The sequence below is a fragment of the Lepidochelys kempii genome, chromosome 1 (genome assembly GCF_965140265.1).
Source record: "Lepidochelys kempii isolate rLepKem1 chromosome 1, rLepKem1.hap2, whole genome shotgun sequence".
Classification (NCBI taxonomy): domain Eukaryota; kingdom Metazoa; phylum Chordata; order Testudines; family Cheloniidae; genus Lepidochelys; species Lepidochelys kempii.
In genome coordinates, this window is record NC_133256.1 from 265,454,081 (window position 1) to 265,480,161 (window position 26,081).

Here is a 26,081-nt window from a genome sequence, read left to right on the forward strand (position 1 = left end):
ATTGTTTAGTGAGGGGCAAGTAAAAAAAAAAATCCTTTTACACATTCAGTTCACATTATGCCTTTTCAATCATCTGGGCCTGAGCTCGGACAACGGGAAGTTGATGTTAATACCAACTCAAAAAAATTGAGTTCATTCGGGCCCTACTAGTTTTTATGAGTTCGAGTCTTGTAATCAATCTTTAAGTAGACTCTGAGTTCCACCTCCTTCTGATACTGCCTGTGAGTCACCTGAGTGGAGTATACATCTGCAACCACACAAAGAAGAGACGATTATGCACCTGCACGATAACTATTGTTCTTCAAGATGTGGGTGCAGACATCTATTCCACAATCCACCCTCCCTTCACCGCATCAGTGTCTCAATTCTTGATGTTCAGTACAAAGGAACTGAAGTGTTTCAGCACTGCCCTTAAATATCTAGGGGAACGGCTAAGGGCCCCAGGGCATAAGCACCACCACTGTGGGTATAGCTAGGCAAAGTTCTCTGGCTTTGATATGCTCATTGCGTACACACCTGAGTGAAATACACATCTGCACCGACCTCTCAAAGAATAACAGTTACAGTACAGAAAAGTAATTGTCATTTTTTAACAATTGAATTGATTTTTCTATTTTGGGTTCTTTATATTGTGAAATGTTTAATCAGCTATTGCTTTTTAAATTTAGAAAAGTGGTAATTAATCTGTATGATGCAAAAAATTAATATACATTTTAATAAATATATACTACCAACAAAAATACTGGAAATTTAGGACTAATGCCATTTCTCTGAATGTCAGTGTATATTGGTTGTACACAGAAAGCTCCCTGTAAGCAAAATGTAATGAAAACTAGTTAATTACTCTATATTGGGCCTTATGTTACCCTCATGTGGCCTACTACTCTCCCCTCTTAGGAGTTGTGTTGTCATTGGATTTTCTGCCCATATGTGTACTATATTCCCCTCCTCAAGAAGGGGTAAGGGCATAGAATATTACTCAGTGCTGCTAAGATCAGTATTAATTCTATCTGGATATCTGCATGGCTGTAAGGGAAGCATTTTATGTACAGTGGCTGTTGTCACCTCTTAACGCCTTCAGGCACAACCTTTACCAGAGCCCCATTCCAGCAAACTAGAGAGAGAGCCCCAGATCCACAAAGTCTAGGGCACCTAAACCCTAGACTTAGGCACCAAAGTCCCAGTTTTAGGCACCACTCCAATCCACAGAACTCCCACTCACCTGCTGCGTAAGCATGTAGGCATCTAAACTCACTCAGCAACAGGGGTGAAAGTAAGGCGGTACGGGCCAGTACGGCGTACCGGTAAAAAGTAGCCGCCAGTATCAGCCCATACCGCTGACTGTAAAGCGCTGCCGTGGCACTTTAAGGACCCTCCTTAAAACACTGCTGTGGCAGCTTTAACATCGCTGCCCCTTTTGCGCCCCCCATCGGCAGCCCTGCCAGGTCCCTTCCAGTAGGGCCGCCGATGGTGGGGGAATAAAAGGGATGGCAATGACCCGACAGTGCTGCCGATGGGGGGCACAAAACGGGCAGCGATGTTAAAGCGCTGCTGCAGCAGCGCTTTAATGTCATTGCCCCTTCCCCCCCCGGCCACCAACGGGGATGGCAAAAGAAGTAGCTGCCCTGGGGCTGCGATTTAAAAGGGCTCAGGGCTCCGGCCGCCACTGCCGCGGTAGCCCCAGGCAGCACGGGCCAGGCAATGCAGATGGGCTGGCTGGGGGATGCTGACTCCAGCCGCGCCCCTTCCAGGGGGTCCAGAGTGGCCCCGTACTGGTAAGAGTTCAATTTTACTTTCACCCCTGCTCAGCAACTAAATTTTTGCAATAAAAGTTACCTAGGTACCTATGTTTCTGCCTCCAAGCATGCATGCCACAGCCTCCCTCCAGGGATCTGGCCACATATCTCCTACCTAAGCCCCAGAGGAGTCCACAAACAGGGGGAAGATGGGTGGAGGAGCACCTCTCTCTCCCATGTGGCCTAATCTGCTAAGCATCTTCTGATCACCCCTACTAGATTGGCTCTGTTTAAAATCTGGCAACTGCAGAAGGAGCAGCAGCCGCCACTACCCACTTTATACATTTTAGCCCAGTGGTTAGAGCCCTCACCTGGGATGTGGGAGATCTAGGTTCAATTATCCTCTCTGCCTGATAGGGAGAAAAAAATTGAATAGGGGTGTTTTACATCTCAGGAGAGTGCTCTAACCACTGAGCTTTGGGATATTCTGACGTGGGGCTCCCACAGTCTCTCCTGTTAAAGCTCTTCCACTTTGGATTAAATAACTAAAAAGTAATTGAGCCAGAACAAGAGCGTGACTCTACAGTCCAGTGGTTCCACCAGGCATCCACCTGGGAGGTGGGAGACTCAAGGTCCAGTCCTCCTGTTCCAGTGACTTTTTAATTAGTCTTATTAATGGACTTCTTAATGGAACAGGGCAGATTGAGTGAATCCCATGTCAGAATATCCCATAGTTCAGTGGTTAGGGTGCTCTCCTGAGTGGTGCCTGTTCAGATTCTTTCTACCCATCAACCAGAAGGGGGAATTGAACCCTGGTCTTCCATAACCCAGGTGAGTGCTCTAACCACTCAGCTAATAATTATTAGGTGGGCATGACCAGCACCACCTCCTTCATCTGATTTGTGTAGAATGAGGCAGGCGCCTAACTCTTCACAAGAAATGACTTAAGTGCCTAAGCCACTGGGCTCCAGGAGAGGGCTTCCTGGTGTGGATCACTAGCAGAAATAGGCTCCTGCCTGCAGCCTGGACTTAGGCACCTATATCTGTGATGGGGTGGGGCCCAGTGTATGCACCTCTCGTTGGCCTCTCCCATTTGCTAATATAGGTGGTTCCCTGCCTAGCATGCTACCTTTTGTGGATCCTATTCTTAGGTTCCCATCTCTCCCAATTCATTGTATAGGAAACCTAGGCACCTAACTCAGGCTTTGTGGATTACCATGTTGTTCCATTGATTTAGTAGGCACTTAAATGCTTAAGCCCCTTTATAGATCTGGGCCAGAGATATTTCCACAAGTTTTCAGGAGGAAGACATAGTGCAAAATTCTGTGATGACCTCAGTCCAGCAGTTAAGTCTCTTGGTGGACCCTGTACCTGGACAGGGCTGGTTGCAGGATCAGGAACATATCGAGCAATGTAAATTAGTCATGAGGTGCAAGATAGTCAGGAAACAGATGGATGTGGCAAAGATGCACTGATTTGACATTCTGCAGTACTGCAAAATGAGTCATAGGTTTTATCTATACTAAGAGAGTCCCCTGGTTCAAGGACATTGATTTAAAAATTGATTTAGTTAAAGTAGTGCAAACCCCTAATGAAGACACATTGAAACCAGTTAAACCCTCACTTATATCAATTTAGTTTGTGTTATTAAATTACCAATTTAGTTTAAATTGATATGAGCAAGGGTTAAGTGTGTCTAGATTAGGGATTTGCACCAGTGTAACTAGGCCAGTTTTAAAATCTGTTTAGTTAAACTGATCAACTTTTCTAGTGTAGTCAAGGCAATAGCTTCTGTTACAGAAGAAGGAGAAGGCAGGTAATGGGAAAATGAGGCATGGCTAGTGAAAAAGAGGGTCTGCTCAGTGAGAAAGTCCCAGTAAACCTAAACTATGGACTTGCAAATGTCCAGAAGTCAGTAACTGAAGGGTGTAAGATAAAGCAGCAACCCCAGAGACAAGCTGTAAAATCTACCTGCACCACTGTAGATCTCTCTAGCACTCCAGGCAGCACACACAATGGACATGGACTGTTTGTGTGAGTCTCTCTATGGTTCCTTTGTGCAGTGCTCTGAGCACAAGTAGTACACTAATGTACACCTTCCACTGCAAAATTGGTATCAATGTTGCATAATGGCCATGTGGATAATGACAACAATTTCTTTAAATAACTTGAACTCCAAAGGCCTTTATTTATATTTCCTAGGTCATAACTAGAACTACATGTATGCAAAATATAAAAACTAAATTTTATTGTTTTGCTTCTTCCACAAAAAGTAAGACAGACAAAAAAAAAGATTTTTGCCAGCAATTTCTATACAAATACAGCAAAAATTAAAATAACCAAGTTTAGTCCTGCCCAATAGTGCAATTACTATCATATATTTTGAGAAATACATTCACAGTAATATCAGGACTTCTATTAAGAATTATAAAAATTGTTGTTTGTACTATTTTTGTGTTTCTCCCAGCAGCATTAGTGCCAGGAGTCCAGCTAAAGAGATCTTAGAGAAAGAAATCAGAAGAAATTTCTCTGAGTAAACTAGTTCAGAATAAATCAGTCTGACATCATTATTGCTAGATGCAAATGCTGTATATCATGGAGAGAAAGGGGATTTTCTGTTGTGTTTGTAGCTCTGGAAGGGCATGAGATATCGTACCTTGAAAATTTGAATGGGTCCAGAAGTGAAACTTGTCAAATGAAAAGTCATTGGTTTAAACACACTTTTTATTGGATTGTGTAAGTAACAACACCTTTAACCATTAAAATTCAGAGATGTTAAAATCTAACCAATTTTTTAATACACATGGCATAGCTTACTTTAGCATTTAATTAAGCTTGGATGATGAAATTAGATTTGGTCATGATCTGGCAAATTAATGCATTGGTTCAAATGCTTATGCCTGTGCATATTGCTCCTGTTCCTGACTCTGTTCTGACTTACACCGTTGTGAATCAGCCGTAACATCTTTGGAGTCAATAAAGTTATTCATGTGCAAAGCCAGAGGAAGTAAGGTGAACCATTGTTTTCAATGCAACTCTGTATGAACATAGGTGTTAGCACCAGTATATCTGTCTCAGGACTGGAAGTTTGAGGGTGCCCTTTGTAATCAATGGGAGTCTTCCCATTGACTTCACTGGATGCTGAGTTGGAGCTTTAGTTCATCGTACTTTCTGATTCTCATACATAAGCAAAGTGCTGCAACATTTAGTTTGCAAATGTTGCAGGGGAATGTTTAAATTCAAACTATTTGCATTGATTTTGTTTGTGTGTGTGTATGCCATGAAAACATTTTGGTTTAATATTAGGTTTAGTAAAAGTAATTTATAACAAAACCTAACACAGTCATCCAAAGTAATAGAAAGCTAGCCCACTGGCAAAAATTATTGGATTTAAATAATGCATCTGGTTAGGTCAAAGTTCTATGAAAGGAGGAAAGCCAAAGTCTAAGCACTTGAATTATGTAGTTCTTGAGAGTCCAATTTATCATTTGTGTCTTTGACTTTTCCCTTGTATATTAAGGGAGAATACACAACCTCTTTGCCTTTCATTGAGACTTATATCTGTTATCATTCAACATTGATTTTTTGAGAAAGGATCTGTACTTTCCATTTTACTTTGCTAAAAATATCCCTTTAACTGTTAATTTGAAATGGTAACCTTTTCATGTTGAATCATAAATAGGCTAGAATGAAGGTTTTGTTGTGTCTAATAATATTTTACGGTTGAAAATCCTGGAGATAGTAAACTAATTATTTTGACTAAAAGGTTGTTGCACAGTTTATGTCCTGTGGAGGGTTACAGGAAAAACATTCTAAAATGTATTCATTTGTTGTTGGTTCATTAAAGAAAAGGAATGATTATTTTCAGAATAATGTAAGTTGATCTACAGACCAGTATTTATGATGTATTTAAAAGAGAACATGTAGTAAACCATGCTATAGACTATGGTTAATGCTTTGCATTTCCTGATGTCTTTTGAAACGTAAAAAATCTACAACAAACAGATCGGTAATGCGTAACTGGTATGAAGATTCGATTCAGATTTAAGAGCTTTAGTTTGCTTTGAATCTTTCTATTTTCTGCATTTGTTTTGACTGCTCTCATCATTCAAGATTGACACTTGGATGAGTGTGTAGGAGGAAGCAGCAGCAGCAAGCTTACAGCTTGCAGACAAAAAAAATCTGCCTTATCTGATGGCTATTATTGAAAATGCGAGGTGTAGCCTAGGCTGGGTAATGAAGGGGAGCGAGCGAGGGGGAGCAAGAAGCATGGAGCTGCATACTGATGAGTGTAGGAGTACTTGATAAAAAGAATTCTTGCTGCTGGCAGTGCATTGCTCATTGTGGAGTATTCCAACAATCACATATAACGGCAAACAGCTTAGCTGACAGCTTGATATGTCTTTTTTTTTCACTGTATGACGTTATGGTCTATAGTAAAGAATAACTAAGAAATGTTGAGCTAGGATCAGATCTTACTCTATAGACTGCCCTGTAAACTATGTTTTACTTCTGACTTTCTTCCTTGCTGAAATCATTAATCTGTCAAGCTGGCGGGCTCCTTTGATAGCAACTTTTCCAGGAACATGATGTGGCAATGCCACCTCTCAGCCCAGGACTACCGCTACTATCCAGTGGATGGCTACTCATTGCTTAAACGCCTCCCTCTTCACCCCCTTACAGGACCCAGATGCCCTGTCCAGACAGTGGGACAATGGTTGGAAAATATTGGGCTACCTCAGTATGAGAACCACTTGCTGGCTAATGGATTTGACAATGTGCAATTTATGGTAAGAATCCTTCTCTGTATTGCTGTGTATAGGCACTGTAGCTGTTGTTGTTGTTTTTTTTTTATTGTCTGTATCTCTGTGTTTCTTATGTGATTTTAAATAGCTTAGAACTATTCTGCTTTGCATTGAAATCTGGTAGTGTTTCAGTTTCCTGCATACAGCTGAATCAATATGTAAGGTGTTCTCAGGATAAACTTCCAAAATATGCATGTTATGAAATAATATCTATAGCCAGGGACATGGCCAAGGAGAAGTTGGGGGTTAAGGTTCTCTCCCACCCCCATATCAATCTCCAGGTTTTAAAAAAAGTAGAAATGCATAATACTTGTACACCATCATTGGGAGGGGGCAATTCCCCCGTATGTAAAGGTTTGGCCACACCCCTATCTGTAGCACATCACATGATATTACTTTTATTTAAACATTAGAACCAAGTTAATTAAATAGCATCACATGCCATTGTTACAGGAAGATGTATTTTAATTATGGATAATTATTGAACAAATTGTGCCAACTCTAACTAATTCTGGATGTCTTAGTAAAGTGGGGTTGTTTGGGGTTTTTTAGGTAATCAGTTTATGGGATTCACTTGTTTGAACGGGAAAGCAAGAGTATTCCTTTAAATGGATACCAAAAACTTTAGCTTAACTATAAATATTTCACTGAGATGAACAAAAGGACCAAATTATTTCAGATACCTTAGAATTTAGGGTATACACATGTGGTATGGATGACAAACCTCATGTATACAATCTTTCCACTTGAAATTAATATGGTTAAGGCAGGAAGGTAACCTATAAAATTGCTACATAACCATGAATATACCTCTTCCAATGTTTATCATTTTTATTTGTGGTAAAAGTACTCACCATACTTGTTGTACAGTACCAGATCTCCATACATTATTCTTTGTCCCTAATTAAGGTATTTTTCTCTGTAAATATTTTGATCCTTGGATAGCTCTAGAGCTACTAAATTAACGAACAGCTTACATACAGTATGTAAGATGTACAAGTGGACTTTGGCATGAATATGCTATGATTACAAAGGCATATTTGTACATCAGTCATATTTTTCCCATTTTTCTTTTTTTACTAATACTAAGTACACCTATGGGTTACTGATAAGAAAATTGTGAAACACCCATCTATTTTTATTTCCATATGTATTTTTGATTTTTCTTCCTGCCTCTACATGGCTGCTGTGTGTTCTTTTGCTTATATCAACAAAAATCTTAGCAGTTTTTGCTCCTCTTTTAAATATTCTTGATTTTAAAAGCAGAAAAATTAGACCCAAATAAAAAATAAAATAAAAACACAAATGTAATTTGTAGGCTTCATCCATCCAATAAAAGTTCTTAAATGGATTTCATTGTAGCGAAACTTGCAACCACTAGTATCTTACATATTCTGTAGCTTTAGAATTATGAAAGCAGATGAGCATAAATCATAAAAAGATTACAAAAGGGAAAATGTTCACCAGGGGTCATAGATGGCATAACAAATGTGTAGAGGTGCACCTACCACTAGTAAACAGTGAGCAGGTAGGAGCTACAGAAATTGACTTGGATTGCTTTCCAAACATTTACTAAAGCTGTAGGAGCCTGATCCAAAGTCCATTGGCATCAATTTGGACACTGTCATTGACTTCAGTGGGCAAGTCCTAAATTGCTCATTGACATAATTATGTAACTGTATCTATTCAGCATGAAGTTCTTTTAGTAAATACCCAAACCAAACTTTTTCAGGTGCCATGTGAGTTAAGTTATGGCATGGGTGTTTGTACGGTAACCACAGCATTCTGGTCAGCTTAGTCTACTAGTTCTTTTCTAATTTAATTTCTTCTTGAATATATATTACAGTTAAAACATACAATTTCCAGTGATGTTATTTGGAGTTCGGTGCATGTATGAATAAGAGATTAGAACCCTACATTGAATTAAATAATTAAACATATTGCTGTGAAATAATGTTGTAATGAAACAAGAATGATATAATAACTTTTCAGTATTTACAATAATTTGATATGCTGTAGTTTGGGCCACAATATATCAAATATTTTATTGCAGCAAAAAAGTGATCATAAAATCATAATTTGCTGGTTTATATGTTATTATTTTGCAAACATCATCATTACATAATGTAACAGGTTTCTCCTGGCATAATTCAAAAAATGTTTATTGTCACTAAAATACTTTCCTTTCTATCCAAAATTATAGAGGAAAATTAAACCTGGAATGTAGATATTAAAATTGGAGAATAAAGGTCTGTTAGGGTAATAGGAAAAATGAGATATCTATTAACCTTAAATGTGGAGTGTTACATTTTTCTAAAATATCATAAAATTGTTTATTTTAATCAAAATTGTTTACATATTCATCTACTTTATGTAAACTTATTTATTCAGTTGTAGACTTGGCTAAAATCGGTTGGCTGTCTGCTTTTGAACAACATTATTGTTTTAATGCAATGAAAAATCAGTTAGACATGTCTGTTCTTCATTCTGTACCATATTTCTGCTTTTGTTTTTCCGAAAGCACATTCTGACCTGCATTTATTCATCTTGTTACCTAAGCAACAGCCACTGCACTCCTATTATATATGATGTAGTAGTACAAGTCTTACTAAATGTTTAGAACAAGAAAGGGAATATCATGATATAATTAATGTTAGAAATATCATACCATATCTGAGAACAAATATATTATATTTAGGCAATTCTCAGCAGCAAAATTTTACTAATTAAATTAACATTCTGGTAAGTAAGGTATTTTTTAGATAAAAGGATTTCATGCTAAATCATTCATTAGATTCATAGAAATTATATCCTTGGGTTTATTCTCCCCTCACTGTGCAGGGAAGATAGGCACTTAACTAGCATTACAATTAAGAAGATTTACTCTCACAATTTTCTGTGCACGGACTCAAGAAATAACCTCTTTACCTATAAACTTCACCATCTGAATTATTCTTTTCCAGTAGTTTGTCAGTTCACATAGGAGTGTTACAATTATTTTAAAATATAGCATTTAAAATCAGTATTTGAAAAATTGCTCTTGCTTTTCTTACCAAACCTGTTTCTATTTTTAGAGTATTTGTGCACACAGCAAGCAAAATTCCTGTCATATTATTATTATAATAATAGAGCAGCAACCATGTAACATTTAATGGGACATACATAGGTTCAGTCCCAAGACTTGGCTAATAGTCACTTGTAGAGATAGAATCAAGCTCAAACATATCCAGTCATTATTGTGATTATATTATTTATTTTATTTTATTGTAATGTGTCAAACAAAGGGTTGTTGTATCCTTTTGGATGTACAAACTTGCAGTAAAAGTTTGGTGCAGTGCTGTGGAAGTGTGGTAGAGACATTGATAACATAGAAAATCTGACAATGTAAAGATTCATTTGCAATTAAACTGACTCCCAGACAGAGGAGGATTTATATCCTGACAATTAGACCAGTACAACTAGTTGTAAATTAGAATAAGTTGTCTGGATCTAAGCAATGAGGAAACCAAATGAACTAATGGACACCCTGATGGATGGATGAAAAATACATGAGATCATAGGCTAGTTGGTTGGTTGCATATGTCTGTTTATAACTTTGGAGATTGATCATAGACACTTTCATTTTTGATTAGTGAGATGGATGCCCACAAACAATTGCAACAAATCAGATCACAGTATCTATTGGGGACTAGTTCTGACTGAGGGTTGCGTATGACCATGCATTTGTACATTTTCCTAAGAGTTTAAGTTGAGATGTTTAAATCATATCACTTGCTTAATATTACAGTCTGACCAAATTGAGCTCTGAGACCTATAAACATTATGTGAGAGGAATGTGGATCAGACCACCAAAAAGAGGCAGAGTTCATAGAAAAATATGAGACATTTGATTTGATGGACAAATTATTTTTATCTTCCAACACTTACTGTTCACTAGTATCCAAACATTTAACAGTCCATTAACTTTAATTGGCATTTTGACACTGGAACAATGGTTAGCCCAACATTTTATCCTTCCACTACTTACATATATGGGCCCCTATTTGTCCAGGTACTTATACGGCCTCCAACACCATAGTATCTGACATCTCCCAAATATTGATACATTTATCCCCATTTCACAGATGGGGAACTGAGGCACAGAGAAATTGACTGACATGGCCAAAGTCACACAGGATGTATGTATCTCCTGAGTACCCATTAAACAGCAAGACCCCCTCTTATTATGCAGGAGCACAGGCATCAGCAATTTAGCCACCTCCTACATATGTACATTGGGGGCAGATGAGAGTCACTGCATCCTCTCTCCTTTCTTCACTACCCAGATTCCTTAGAGCATGCTTCCAAATTGAATTCATAGAAACTCCAATTAAAATTAATGGGATCTGCAGGTGCTCTGCACCTCTGAAAATCAGGCCACTTTTACTTAGGTGCTAAGATTTAGGCACCCAAGCTTTAAAAATGTTTTACTCAATTTCTAGTCACAACAGTTCAAATTACATCTGGATGCATGTGCAAATTTGCATTACTCCTTTAACTTCTCTGTCACCTTTTTCCTTCCTAATGGCTGATTTACGTGGGGGCTGAGTTAACTGCTGGAGTTATATTTTTGTTGTATTAAATGGTGTCTTTTTAAAATATTGTCACACTGTCTAGAACCAGACAGATTTTTTAAAATATATTTCCATAAATCAAATAATTTTATCAGGTGTAAATGCAATATATTCTCTCTTTCCCATTTTCGACTCTTGCTCATTTTCAAAGGAGTAAAAATCAAGCATATCAAGCTTAAGGAGATTAAGGGGTGACATGATAGTGGTCTTCAAATACTTGAAAGGCTACATAAAAAAGACAGAGAAAAGTTGTTATCTCTTGCCACAGAGGCCAGGACAAGAGGCAATGGGTTCAAACTAGAGCATAGCAGATTTAGATTAAATCTCAGGAAAAACTTCCAAACTGTAAGAACAGTAGGACAATGGAACAGACGGGCCTAGGGAAGTTGTGGAAGCTCCTTCACAGGAGGTTTTCAAAGGGAGGCTGGATAGCCATCTGTCTTGGATGGTTTAGACACAACAAATCCTGCATCTTGGCAGGGGGTTAGACTAGATGACCCTTGCAGTTTCTTCTAACGCTGTGATTCTATCTGAATAACCTAAACTCAGCTTTAGTGCAATTTGAAGTATGAGATAGGTAATTGTAGACACCGATTACTTTATATACAGTTACTCTCAAAATATGTATCTTAAATGCAATTATTTAATGGGTCTACTTGTGTGACTGGGAAAATCAGGATTGGGCACTAATACCATTACTAGTTTAGGTCGTGCTACAAAAGTGCACTGAGCTAAAAATATGCACTACTCTAAGAAAGAGGGTTAGGGTTAAATACCGTCTCTTCTGTGTGTAAGCACAATTAGGTGTCACCATTGCGTTGTTTAAAAAGAGGGGGAAAATTGAGACCACATGTTTAAAGAATTTTCTTGTTGTCCATAAGTATTAGTATACACAAAATTAGCAGCAAGTATTTTCTGTGAAAGCTGAGTTGAAACAACTGAAATTCAATTAACATGGTATATTCAAGCATGACTCTCTAGAGTGGCAAAAAGAACTGCAGACTGATTCTGCTTCCGTTGAATAATAATAATAATATCTAGCTCTTATACAATGCTTTTTGTAATAATAGGTTCTAGAGCAGTAGTTTTCAACCTATGGTCCGCAGACTCAGGGGGTCCACAGACTATGTCTAAGATTTCCAAAAGGGTCCATGCCTCCATTTAAATTTTTTTAGAGGTCTGCAAATGAAAAAAGTTCGAAAACCACTGATGTAGAGTATTAATCAATGAGACATCAAATCAGGCCTGCCGACAGCAATTTGGGGCCCCAGGGCAGAACAGTCAATGGGCCCCCAGCCCGTGCAGACGCAGTCTGCCTGACATTTGGGCGGTGCTGTGCCTGTGCTGGCTGGTGCCCAGTGAGTTGCCACCTGTGCTGCGAGGCGCGCTCTTCCAGCACGGCCAGGGCTTCCACATGCCACCCCAGCTGCCTTTGCTGCTGCCAGTACCACCCCATGTGCGCCTAGGAGCCCTCCAGAGGCGACTAGTGGGAGGGACACAAAGGGGGGGCACCAACTAAGGGGCGGAAATGTGACCCCTCCTGTGTGACCTCCCACGTGACTCCTCCCCACCGCGATCCCAGGGCCCTGCGCTCTCCCCGTCCCCTCCTCCCCATCCCACGTTACCTGGGCAGGGGGCTCTGTCCTCCTGCTGTGCTGGCCCAGCTCCCCCTGACTATTTGGCTACTCTTCTGGTAGTCAGGCTCTGGAGCCACTCCTGGATGCTGCCCAGTGCAGCACAGCAGCTGCCTGGGAGAGCGTCTGACTGCGGCAGCAGCAGGCTGCCTTCCCAGGCTTAGCTACTGGTGACAGTGGCCAAGCAAGCCGGAGCCCCCTCCCCAGCATGCTCAGAGTCAGCTCCTGTCCCAAGAAGCTGAGCCTGGGCAGGGACAGGGCTGCCGCTGTCGCCGCTCCCTGCCTTGGCCAAGCTCAGCTTCTGGGGACTGAAGCCGACTCTGAGCATGCCAGGGAGGGCTCCGGCTCACGTGGCCACTGTCCCTAGAGAAGCTGAGCCCAGGGCAGCTGCTGTGCTGCACCGGGCAGCATGGCCAGAAGAGGAGAGGCTCTGGCCCTGCCCCTTTCTTTCCCCAGCTGGGGCTGGCTGCTGGGTTGAGTGCCTCGAGCAGGCATCTGGGGAGGGCGGGCTGCCGACCCTTCCCCCCACCCTGGCATCGCCTCTGAGCCCTGAGGCCTGCCCGGGCAATTTAAAAGGGCCCGGGGCTCCCAGCCACAACCACTGCAGCGGTGGTGGCTGGGGGGCCCTGGGCAATTGCCCCCTGTGCCCCCACCGTCAGCGAGCCTGCATCAAATGGTCATGTCAACTGGTTTATTAATCAAAGATTAGACATCTAGGATTAATCAGCATGAATACAGAAAGGTCGTGTATACTGATTCGGGGTCCAGGCTTGTCCACTTCCACTGGTCCACATTGTTAACATTTTCATGTATATTTATACATTACTTGGTAACCTTATATTACAGTTTGTGGTTGGTTGCATTACTGAGCATTATCCAATTATTATCAAATGTCAACATATTCCATTATGCTCTAAATTTCCAGTTACAAAGAATCATAACAACTTTTAGCCTATTTAGCAAGAGCTTAACATGGGTTTAAAACAAGTGTCTTAACCAGTCATTTCATTTTGCTCTTTGCGGTTGGTTACATACTCACATTTAACATTTTCTGCAAGGTGATTTACATTATTTTGCTAATAGTTTCCCATTTCTCCTTTTACAATGTGTCTACCTGCTTCTCCCTTTCTTGTGATTTTTGTTAGTTTGTTATTCACTTAGCAAAAAAACAACCTTAAGCAACTGCAAAAACAGGTTATAAAAGGGTCATGCCCTTAGACACATTTCTGTTCTGTCAGTAGTATATTTTACATGCATTTATATGCCAATATAAAGTCAAATATATCTTTTAGTTCTTGTGACAAAACTTGTGAGGGATTCTGGAAATGCTTAGGCTTGTATGACATTTTCATCTGTTGATCTCACAGCACTTTGCAAAGGCAGGTAAGAACCATTCTCCCAATTTTACAGATGAGGAAACTGAAGTACAGGGAGATGAAGTAGCTTGCCCAGTGTCACCCAGCAGACCAGGTACGGAGCCAGGAACAGACCCCAGCTCTCCTGAATCTCAGTCCAATGTTCTTTCCTTTAATCCAACAATTCTCAAACTGTAGGTCAGGACCCCAAAGTGGGTTGCAACCCGATTTAATGGGGTCGCCAGGGCTGGCATTACACTTACTAACTGGGGACCGGGATCAAAGCCCAAGCCTCACTGCCCAGGGCCAAAACTTAATCATGAGCCCCACCACCAAGGTCCGAAGCTGAAGGCCAAGTGTTTTAGCCCTGGGTGGCAGGGCTCAGGTTACAGGCCCCTTGCCTGGGGCTGAAAGCCTTGAGCTTTGGCTTTGTCTCTCCCAACCACCCCCTGGTGCGACAGGACTCAGGCAGGCTCAGGCTTCAGTCCCCCCTCCTGGGGTCATGTAGTAAGTTTTGTTGTCAGAAGGGGGTCAAAGAACAATGAAGTGTGAGAACCCCTGCTGTAAGCCACACTGTCTGGCACAAGTGACATATTGTCATTGAAGTCAATGACAAGATTCCCAAGGCTCAGAAGTGACTCTACCTGAAATAAAGTGTATGATGCTACTCCTTAGAACTAGGAAGGATACAGAAAAACAGATGAAAATATAAAGAGAGACAACAAAAATGATATAAAGACTGAAAATTGACAAAAGAGTTAAAACTGAGGGAAATAATGTATATAGTTCAGAAAAGAGAAGACTTGAGGGACATATAGTGACTGGATATTTCAATTTATATTCTAGAATATAGATGAAAGAAGAGAAATATTTACAGTGTAAGTTGACAATAGGAATCGAAAGGAAAAGTTTGGTTATTATGTAACCTATCAGGGGGAAGGTCTTAACACCAAGAAAAATTGCGCGTTGTAAGAGATTTCAAAGGAAGCTGGTCAATGCACCATTATGGAAATATTTGAGAACAATATTGCCTGATAGGAAGGAAATAGTTGGGAGGTAAACTCATCTTGCACAATGATTAACTAGTAGTATTCCCAGACTACATTAAGGATGCAGCCATTAGGAGATAGCAGTACAAAAGGACTTGATTACAAGTAATTACATTTTGAAAAATTAAAGGAGTTAATAGGTAAAGCTTAATGGCTAGAGGTTCTATAAGATAACTGGACATGTGCATAAGATCCTGAGAGATACTGTAATCAAGGCAGAGCAGATAACTATCTCCGTACAAAATAAAATTAGGTAGTATGAGGGGAAAACTGGGTATACCAGCAGCTGCTTAAGGAGTGGAAGTGAAAAGTAAATTAAATCTAAAATAAAAAAGAGAGAATACAAAGTATGAACAGGTAGTAAAAGCAGCAAAGGACACTAAGGGAAAAATTAAGCAAGCAAAATGATGTCATACTAACTAGGGAACTGAAATGAAATAAGAAAAAGTTTATAAATATGTCAAGGTTAAAACAAATATTAAGGAAAATATATGACTGCTGTTAAGTTCAGATAATAGAAGACACAGAGAATGTTCTGAAATACTGGAGACTTATTTTGTTTTTTTGCATAAAGAATAAAGTAGGAAGCTGAGTGAAATACAGTAAATGTTAATGAAGACCTCAGAGATATTAGGGACACAGAATTTATAGGAGACAGTTAAAAGAATACTTAGATAATTAAAATATATGAATCATCAGGGTCAGAAGATATTTGTCCAAGGGTCTTAAGAAATTGGCAGAGGAAATATTAGATCTATTGGCAATCCTCTCTGAGAATTTATATGGAAGACATGAGGGACTAGAGGACTAGCAAAAATGCAAAATAGTACCAAGATTCATTTCAGAGAGCAGGATTGCACTCTGGGTACACAGTCCCACTTTACTGATCTATTTTCACTAAACCCTCCCCATTGAGACAATCTGGTGCACCATCCCAGGAGGAAATTGGTAGCAACATTATTACCACTAGATAGCTACTGCCAGTAGTGTTGGGCTTGATGGTGCGGGACGAGAGTAGAGGATAGTATGCAGCAAAGGGAAAAGATTTATTGTACCAGAGACAGTGCCTCTCATCAGTAAGACAAGCAAGCATTACCTCCATCAAAGCCAGTTCAAACATCAAGAAGCCGGAGAAGCTATGGAGGAGGGCCTAATTACCTGCCCATAGCTAAGGGGAATGGGGGAAATTGTGACATGACCCTTTTAAAATAATTTTCTTTCTTCACATGCCTTTGTTTACTGCACACCCTGCTCAGAATACTGAATTATTAATTTACTCATGGGCTTATTTAAGTTTTCACAAACATTAACAAATGTGTTTCATAACTCCCCAGTGAAATGAGGGAGTATTATCCCGATTTTACAGATGGGGAGCTAAGGCACAAACAGATTCGGGTCAGACGTATCTGATAATTTTAGATGCCCAATGTGAGACATCCAGGACCTGATTTTTCAGAGCACTTAACATTATGTAGCACTTTATATATTCAAAGCACAGCTCCCAGTGACTTCAATTGTAGATATGAGTGTTTAGCACTTCTGCATGTCAAACTGTAGGGTCCCAAATTCGGCACCCAAATGAGGATACACCAATATTATTGAACATTTGTGATGAGTTTGGTTTAAGTGACTTGTTGAGCATCGCATAGGAGCTCTCTGGCAGAGACAGGGATATAGCCCCATTATCTAGGGTAGCATGCAATAACCTTAACCATGAAACTATCCTTTCTCTTCCTGGAGTCTCCTGCCTCATTCACTACACACCTTCCAACTTCTGCAAGAAATGAGGCAAGGGTCCGACAAGTCACAGTCTCCTTTATTACATAATCCTGATTCATCTTCAGAGTAGATCTAGTCTGTACCCTGATTGAGGCAAGGGTCCAGTGGGGAAAAAATAGTATGTGATCATGTAATTAGACTGTAGTATAATGTATACACACAACCAGGCTGAATTAATGCTGCACAAGCAACCTTAATTCTAGTGTGGTAGCCATGTTAGTCTGTATCAGCAAAAACAATGAGAAGTCCTTGTGGCACTTTAGAGACTAACAAATTTATTTTGTGGGCTAAAACCCACTTCATCAGATGCATGGAGTAGAACATACAGTAGGAAGATATATATACACAGCATATGAAAAGATGGGAGTTGCCTTACCAAGTGGGGGTCAGTGCTAACAAGCCAATTCAATTAAGTTGGAAGTAGGCAATTCTCAACAGTTGACAAGGAGTGGAAATCAGTTTTGTAGTGTTAATGAGGCCAATGTAAACAAGGTGGCCCATTTCAAACAGTTGACAAGAAGGTGTGAGTAGTTAGCAAGGGGAAATCAGTTTTTATAAAAACAATGAGGAGTACTTGTGGCACCTTAGAGACTAACAAATAAATTTAGTTTTTGTAGTGACCCATCCACTCCCAGTCTTTGTTCAGGCCTAATTTGATGGTGTCCAGTTTCAAATTAATTCCAGTTCTGCAGTTTCTCATTGGAGTCTGTTTTTGAAGTATTTTTGTTGAAGAATTGCCACTTTTAAGTCTGTTGTTGATTGACCAGGGAGATTGAAGTGTTCTCCTACTGATTTTTGAATGTTATAATACTTGACATCAGATTTGAGTCCATTTATTCTTTTGCATAGAGACTGTCCGGTTTGGCCAATGTACATGGCAGAGCAGCATTGCTGGCACATAATGGCATATATCACATTGGTAGATGTGCAGGTCAATGTGCCCCAATGGTGTGGCTGATGTGGTTATGTCCTATGATGATGTCCCTTGAATAGATATGCGGACATAGTTGGCACCGGGTTTGTTGCAGGGTTTGGTTCCTCAGTTAGTGTTTTTGTTGTGTGGTGTATAGTTGCTGGTGAGTATTTGCTTCAGGTTGGTGGGCTGTCTGTAAGTGAGGACTGGCCTGTCTCCCAAGATCTGTGAGAGTGAGGGATCATCCTTCAGGATAGCTTGTAGATTCTTGATGATGCGCTGGAGAGGTTTTAGTTGGGGGCTGTAGGTGACAGCTAGTGGTGTTCTGTTACTTTCTTTGTCGGGTCTGCCCTGTAGTAGGTGACTTCTGGGTACCCTTCTGGCTCTGTCAGTCTGTTTCTTCACTTCACCAGGTGAATACTGTAGTTTTAAGAACATTTAATAGAGATCCTGTAGGCGTTTGTGTCTGTCTGAGGGATTGGACAAATTCGGTTGTATCTTAGAGCTTGGCTGTAGACAATGGATCGTGTGGTGTGGTCTGGATGAAAGCTGGAGGCATGTAGGTAAATATAGCGGTCAGTAGGTTTCCGGTATAGGGTGGTGTTTATGTGACTATTGCTTATTAGCATTGTAGTGTCCAGGAAGCGGATCTCTTGTGTGGACTTGTCCAGGCTGAGGTTGATGGTGGGGTGAAAATTGTTGAAATCCTGGTGGATTTCAAAAATACTAACCCTGCAACAGACCCCAGTGCCAGCTATGTCCGCATATCTATTCAAGGGACACCATCAAAGGACATAACCACATCAGCCACACCATCAGGGGCACTACTTCCAACTTAACTGAATTGGCTTGTTAGCACTTGTCATAAATATAAAGGGAAGGGTAAATCCCTTTAAAATCCCTGCTGCCCAGAGAAAAAATCCTCTCACCTGTAAAGGGTTAAGAAGCTAGGATAACATCGCTGGCACCTGACCAAAATGACCAATGAGGAGACAAGATACTTTCAAAAGCTGGGGGGGAGGGAAAAACAAAGGGTCTGTCTGTATGATGCTTTTGCCGGGGACAGAACAAGAATGGAGTCTTAGAATTTAGTAAGTAATCTAGCTAGATATGTGTTAGATTATGATTTCTTTAAATGGCTGAGAAATTAAGCTGTACTGAATAGAATGAATATTCCTGTCTGTGTGTCTTTTTGTAACTTAAGGTTTTGCCTAGAGGGATTCTCAATGTTTTGAATCTAATTACCCTGTAAGGTATATACCATCCTGATTTTACAGAGGTGATTCTTTTTTTACTTTTTACTTCTATTAAAATCCTTCTTTTCAGAAACGGAATGCTTTTTCATTGTTGTTAAGATCCAAGGGTTTGGGTCTGTGGTCACCTATGCAAATTGGTGAGGATTTTTACCAAACCTTCACCAGTAAGTGGGGTGTAAGGGTTGGGAGGATTTTGGGGGGAAAGGCGTTTCCAAACAATGCTTTCCTAATAAAAATAAACCCAGATAAACATTTGGTGGTGGCAGTGGAAGTCCAAGGGCAAAGGGTAAAATAGTTTGTACCTTGGGGAAGTTTTAACCTAAGCTGGTAAAAGTAAGCTTAGGAGGTTTTCATGCAGGTCCCCACATCTGTACCTTAGAGTTCAGAGTGGGGAAGGAACCTTGACAGCACTTAATTGAATTGGCTCGTTAGCACTGACCCCCTCCCTTGGTAAGGCAACTCCCATCTTTTCATATGCTGTGTATTTATACCTCCCTACTGTATGTTCCACCCCATGCATCTGATGAAGTGGCTTTTAGCCCACAGAAGCTTATGCCCAAATAAATTAGTTACTCTCTAAAGTGCCACAAGGACTCTTCATTGTTTTTGCTTAATTCTAGCATTTCCTAACTTGAAAGCTTGACTTTGCAATCTTTATAATGCTCTTTTAATTTATTTTTGTGTGACATTAACTAGATTTTTAAAAAAGCAAACTAAAAAAACCCCAGATATTTCATCATGTGGCATCATATTGCGACCTACAGCATTCATAACCAGGGCTGGAGCCTTTAGATCCACTACACAGACTTCCACCACTTGAGCTAACAGAATAATGAATAGCATTAGTAGGTTGTCATCTTTCATGTGGACCAGCACTAAAGGAGGAGGAGACGCATTGCCAATGTGGTTCACAGTTATTTGCTGACAGTAGAGGAATGGTTGAGACTCAGGAATCTTGGGTTCTATTCCATGCTCTGGAGGGGTGTGTGCTCTAGGAATCACAGACCTTTGTGTCTGTTATCCCAAAGCTTGAGCCGTTCTGTCCCATCCCGTCCAACGTAACCCTAACGCAGTCCTGTTGCTTCCCCATCCAAGTCTCATTATCCTTTCCTTCCCAGTCTTAGTCTCCCCTCCTCAGACTTCTCTTCCAAGTCCCAGTCTCCTTGCCCAGCCACTTACTCTCCCACTCTTGGTTCCTTGTCCAATTCCAAGTATCCCATTCTCTCTCTGCCCCCATTTCATGTCTAAATGCCCAGTCATTTCCAGTCCCCCCTCTTCCTGGCTCTTCATCCAGTCTCTCTCTCCCCCCATCCAGCTTCCACCCTGCCCCTTTTTTCCACCTCACACTGGCTCCCTTTTCCCTCCTCAGGCTCCTCCTCTCTCTCTCTCTCTCTCTCCCTCTCCCAGTCTCCTTATTCAGGCAGTCCCAGTCAACCCTCTTTCCCCCAGCAATTTGTCTGATCTCAGTGTCCCTCCTTCTCAACTGGTTCCCAGTCTCCACCACCCACATTTCCCTCACCAGCTCTGAATCCCAGTCTCCTTGCCCAATCAATCCCACTGCTCTCCTTGGCTCCTAGTCTCCCCATAATTGCCCCTATCGGAGATTGAGGCCAGGGGTATGTTTATACTTTGAATTGGGGGTGTACTGTAGTTCCCAGTTCAAGGACATATACTCACTCTAGATCTGATCAAGCAAGTGCACTAAAACTACCGGATAGCCACAGCAGTGCAAGTGATAGGAAGGGCCAGCTACCCTGAGTATACACCCGTCTGAGATGCTAGGCATGTACATAGGGCAGCTAGCCCCTTTGACTATTTGCACTGCCACAGCTAAACTCTAATTGCAGCACACTAGCTTGATCAGAGCTCACGTGGTACATGGGATCCCTGCTCTCAGTTCCAGTGCCTGGCTCCACCCTGGCCTGGAAAAGCAATTACAGGGTAAACTGTCTTCATTTCTTTTCGCTGGGGCTAAAGCATGCTCAGTCACTCTGAAGGAACAGCGCATATGAAGTCCTGTCAACACTAGGCATTGTGAGAGGCTGGAGCATGCTCAGTCAGGATGAAATCTACAGAGATTTTAGTTTTTAAAACTGCATGTGGTCTCTACTGAGCATTTGTGAATTGATTTTTTTAAAAGGCTTATAACTTGGCCAAATTTGCACAGATTTTCACAAGAAAAGCAAAGGCATATCCCTGACACAAAAGTCAACTCCTGCCAAATTTCTAGTTCCTGCTTCAAAACACAGCAATGCTAGGGCATTTCAAAGAAAAGATCTCAAGAATTAAAATGGGCAAAACAATGTATTTTTTCCTCACTTCATTCTCTGCAATGGCTAGATCATGACGGCTGAAATTTCCTCCCCTCAAAAAGGTCAGCCTGAAGCAGATGCCTAGCATAGAAAATGTCAGCCCAAACAGTTAAAGTTTGGCAATATTATAAGCACCTGTAAACAAGGTCTGACAATGGGAAGAAGGAGCAATCTTAATAATAGGTGGTGCTACCAAACCTTCCTTTAATTTAACTCAAAATTATCTGGGTATCCAATCTTATTAATATTCATCCTCCCTCTGCCATTTCTTTTAATTGATTTTCTGACTGGCAAAGCCCCAGAGTCAAATTCACGGCTGGTAAATTCATTTGGCTTCACTAGTGTTGCACCTGCTTATACCACAAGTGGCCAGTTTGACCTCCAGTCTTTTACTTAATCCACTTTTGATGGTAGTATAGTTTCAAGAAACAAGTAATGCAAACAAGTTAGCAAATAATTAAAGAACCTGAATTTTGCAAAGAATTATTTATGTATTCTTACCATTGAGACTTATTAGAGTTCCTCATATAACTCCAGTTAGTGTACAGGTGAGATACCATCTCTTAACAACAATAAATTGTATTTCTCTTATTTTGTATCTTCTGAAGCTGATGCTAAATATAACTGTTGATAACATCTAACCCCATGTCTCAGTTGAAATCACAAGTTCCAGACCTTTATTAATAGTCTTTCATGCAGTACGGTATTGAGTTATTGAAATCCAAGCAGACTATCTTTACCATTTTTATTCATGTCAGCTCCTCAGAGAAGTTAATCACATTTATTATATACAACTTCCCCTGCTTTAAAGTTGTGTTAACAGTCTTTGACTGGACAGTATCAATTCAAAAGTTATTATTTTGACTCCAACAAAAAATCTAGATGTGAGTTAGGCAGTACCAGAAAAAACAAGGATCTCATCAGGAACAGCTTGGAGGAATAAGTTCAGTGCAAATACAAATGCCATAATAACAGATGCAAAACCTTGAGATGTAGCTTCACTGCTGCAATGATCAATACCTCCCACAAAACACCTTTCAAGATCCATGGGTCCTATATATGCTTATCACAACATGGGGTGTACCTCATCCAGTGCACTAAATGCCCCAACAACAACTACGTGGGTTACATAAGACAATCACTACACTCTCAAATGAACTCACACATAAAAAAGATAAAAGACAAAACTGCCATGTTACCCATGGACGAACACTTCAAAAAGCGCTCTGACCTCTCATTCTTCATCCTCAAAGGAAACCGGCACAACACCACACCTTCAAAAGATGATCCTGGGAGCTTAAATTCATAACTTTGTCAGAAATTAAAAACCACGGACTCAGTAAAGACACTGGGTTTATGGCTTATTGCAACAGTCTATCACCTACTAACGCTCCTTTGTCCTACAACTTCAGAGGTGTTATCTGCCTACTTCACCTCAAATGGTCTCTTACAATAGTGGTTCTCAACCAGGGGTACTCAGAGATCTTCCAGGGGGTATATCAACTCATCCAGATATTCACCTAGTTTTACAACAGGCTACATAAAAAGCAATAGTGAAGTCAGTACAAACTAAAATTTCATAAAGACAATGACTTGTGTATACTGCTCTATATACTATACACTGAAGTGTAAGTATAATATTTGTATTCCAATTGATTGATTTTATTATTATACAGTAAAAATGAAAAAGTATTTTCCAGTAATAGTGTGTCTGGGACACTTGTATTTTTATGTCTGATTTTGTAAGCAAGTAGTGTTTAAGTGAGGTAAAACTTGAGGGTATGCAACACAAATCAGACTCCTGAAAGGGGTACAGTTGTCTGGAAAGGTTCAGCGCCACTGTCTTACAACATGCTAACTCCTCATGCTAAACAATCTGATCCACCTTGTATTTAGCTGTGACACTCTGAGTACCTTTCCTAGACCTGAAGAAAAGCTCTGTGTAAGCTTGAAAGCTTGTTGCTCTCACCAGCAGAAGTTAGTCCAGTAAAATATATTACCTCATTCACCTTGTCTCTCTCATTGTTAGGTTTATATGTTAACAGTATGTTGATGTTAACAGTGAACACACTTCTCAGTCTGTCTGCTGTCTCCAGACAACACTTCAGTAGATACGTGTGATTCATGTTTTCAAGATTTTCTTCACTAACATGAGGGCACAAAATTGTATATTACCTCTTGGATTTTCCTCTTCAAATCTCCATTATAATGGCAAGCCTTTAGGGAAGAATAGACGGGCTGTGAGGATGTAGGATATCTCCAGGTTATGTAAGGTATGAAACATGAGAGAAAGTGATAAATGCCTTTTAGGGGATGAGAAATTACTGAGAATAGAATTCTTGAATTGGAGGGAACTTTTCTTTTATTCACCAGCAGTGAAGGACTAAGTCAGTCATGACACATGTATGTAATTTGCACAGCAGCATAAAAAGTCATGTCAGGTAGTTAATTTCTCAAACTTCCAAGTGCCTGAGCTGCTCGCATAGGGGAGGAGGGCCCCACTTGTATTGCAAATGACTGAGGTATTAGTAGTGACTGCTGTTTTCATGGTATATCTAAGATACAGGAAATATGTGTAAAGGGGTGAAAAATTGAATACTGTGCGGTTGTGAATGAAGGGGGAAATGTGGACAGAATGAGGGGTTAGACTAACTGAACCAGGTGTGGAAGCATGATTTGGATTGGGAAAAACTAAGTGCTGTAGGAAGAGAAGTAGATGTGGGAGTGGGGTGAGGGAATTGGAAGGGAGGAAAGAGTTTAGTATAATGGGCATGAGGCATGGCCAGGAGCCTAATCAGGTATTCCTTCTCACCTTTGAAAGTCAAAAGTTTTATTGCTGCTGGGCTAGATAATTAAAAGACTATGAAAAATCTGTTTTGATGCGTGTAATAGTTAATATACTGCATGGAATCAACTTTACAGCTTGTGATTTAGTTTGCTGTAGGTGATGCTATGCATGCCACTTGAAATTTTATTAAAAACAATGTCCCAGTGAAACAGTAATACTATAATCAGGGTCCAATTTGTAGAGGAATTTGCTGCAGAATTCACCCCTCACCTAGCCCTTGCCACAAAATTGTTTTCCAAAATCTAACCTTTCATTTTTAAATAAAGTAGTTCTCTGATTGGTGTATCCCATTCCAGGACTCGTTAAGCAAGTATATGTAATTTGCTTCCAATTCTTTCAGTATTTGGTATGGGCCAGATAGTGATAGATCAGTGAATTGGAGGGAGGAGCTTCCCCTGTTCCCTGCATACAGTAAGCATCGGCCTGCCTCAAAACATTTCCAGAGGGAACTGCTCCTTCTTTTAACCCTTGGATGTACATCATCCCAAAGAAGATGGGAAGGAGGCTGAGCCATGGCCCAGCCATCCTATGCCAGGGCAAAGAGCAGGCCTAGCAGAACAGGAGACAATGTTGCAAGCCTGAAGGGGTGCGATAGCTGCAAGTTCCCTCTGAGCACTGGAGGCCAACTGAGCCCCAGATAACCAGCAGAGCTGAGCAGTAACTATGTCCCTAATGATTATGGGCTCAGTGCTGCAATGCATTTAGCACTCAAGTCCCAGTTCCACAAAGCTGTTAGATAAAACAAGTTTAACTTTACTGACGGGTTTTAGAGCAATTTGTGTAGTGGGGGTGCTGACAGCCATTGACCCAAACTGTAAACCCTGTACATGATGGAAACCACTTCAAGTCAGGGGGTGCTGCTGCACCCCCAGCACCTCTAGTTCCAGCACCTATGTTTACTGATATCAATGGAACAACTCATGTGCTTAAAGCTGACCATATATTATGCACTTTGCTGGATCAAGATCTGAGAAGTAAGGATCAAACCTAATACAGAGAGAAGGCCAACTGGGCAGATCTCAGTACATTCTACAAGGCATGTATCTACCTTCCTGGTGTCTCCTCCTCCAATGGCTCCTAGTACAGTGATGTGGCCCATGCACCAGCCAAATGCTAATTAGTCTTGTTTTATCAGAATGTGGAAAGATAGTCTCAAAAATATTATCGGAGAACAATAGCACCGTATATCGACATAAAGCTCCTGGGATCATAAATATAAAGGGAAGGGTAAACACCTTTAAATCCCTCCTGGCCAGAGGAAAAACCCTTTCATCTGTAAAGGGTTAAGAAGCTAGGATAACCTCGCTGGCATCTGACCAAAATGACCAATGAGGAGACAAGATACTTTTAAAGCTGGAGCGGGGAAGAAACAAAGGCTCTCTCTGTCTGTGTGATGCTTTTGCCGGGAACAGAAAGAAATGGAGTCTTAGAATTTAGTAAGTAATCTAGCTAGATATGCATTAGATTCTGTTTTCTTTAAATGGCTGAGAAAACAAGCTGTGATGAATGGAATGTATATTCCTGTTTTTGTGTCTTTTTGTAACTTAAGGTTTTGCCTAGAGGGATTCTCTAGGTTTTGAATCTGATTACCCTGTAAGGTATTTACCATCCTGATTTTACAGAGGTGATTCTTTTACTTTTTCTTCTATTAAAATTATTCTTTTAAGAACCTGATTGCTTTTTTCATTGTTCTTGAGATCCAAGGGTTTGGGTCTGTGTTGACCTATGCAAATTGGTGAGGATTTTTATCAAGCCTTCCCCAGGATACGGGGTGTACGGTT

At 40.5% G+C, this 26,081-nt stretch overlaps 1 protein-coding gene across 12 annotated transcripts in view; it reads left to right on the plus strand.

Moving 5' to 3' along the window:
* The window catches only part of ANKS1B (ankyrin repeat and sterile alpha motif domain containing 1B), a 746,995-nt gene that overhangs the window by 433,674 nt on the left and 287,240 nt on the right, over positions 1-26,081 (plus strand). For all 12 annotated transcript variants that reach the window (XM_073327431.1, XM_073327436.1, XM_073327427.1 and 9 more), the window contains one exon: positions 6,420-6,526. In XM_073327431.1, coding sequence (XP_073183532.1) covers positions 6,420-6,526 — 107 coding nt within the window. The remainder of the gene's footprint in view (positions 1-6,419; positions 6,527-26,081) is intronic.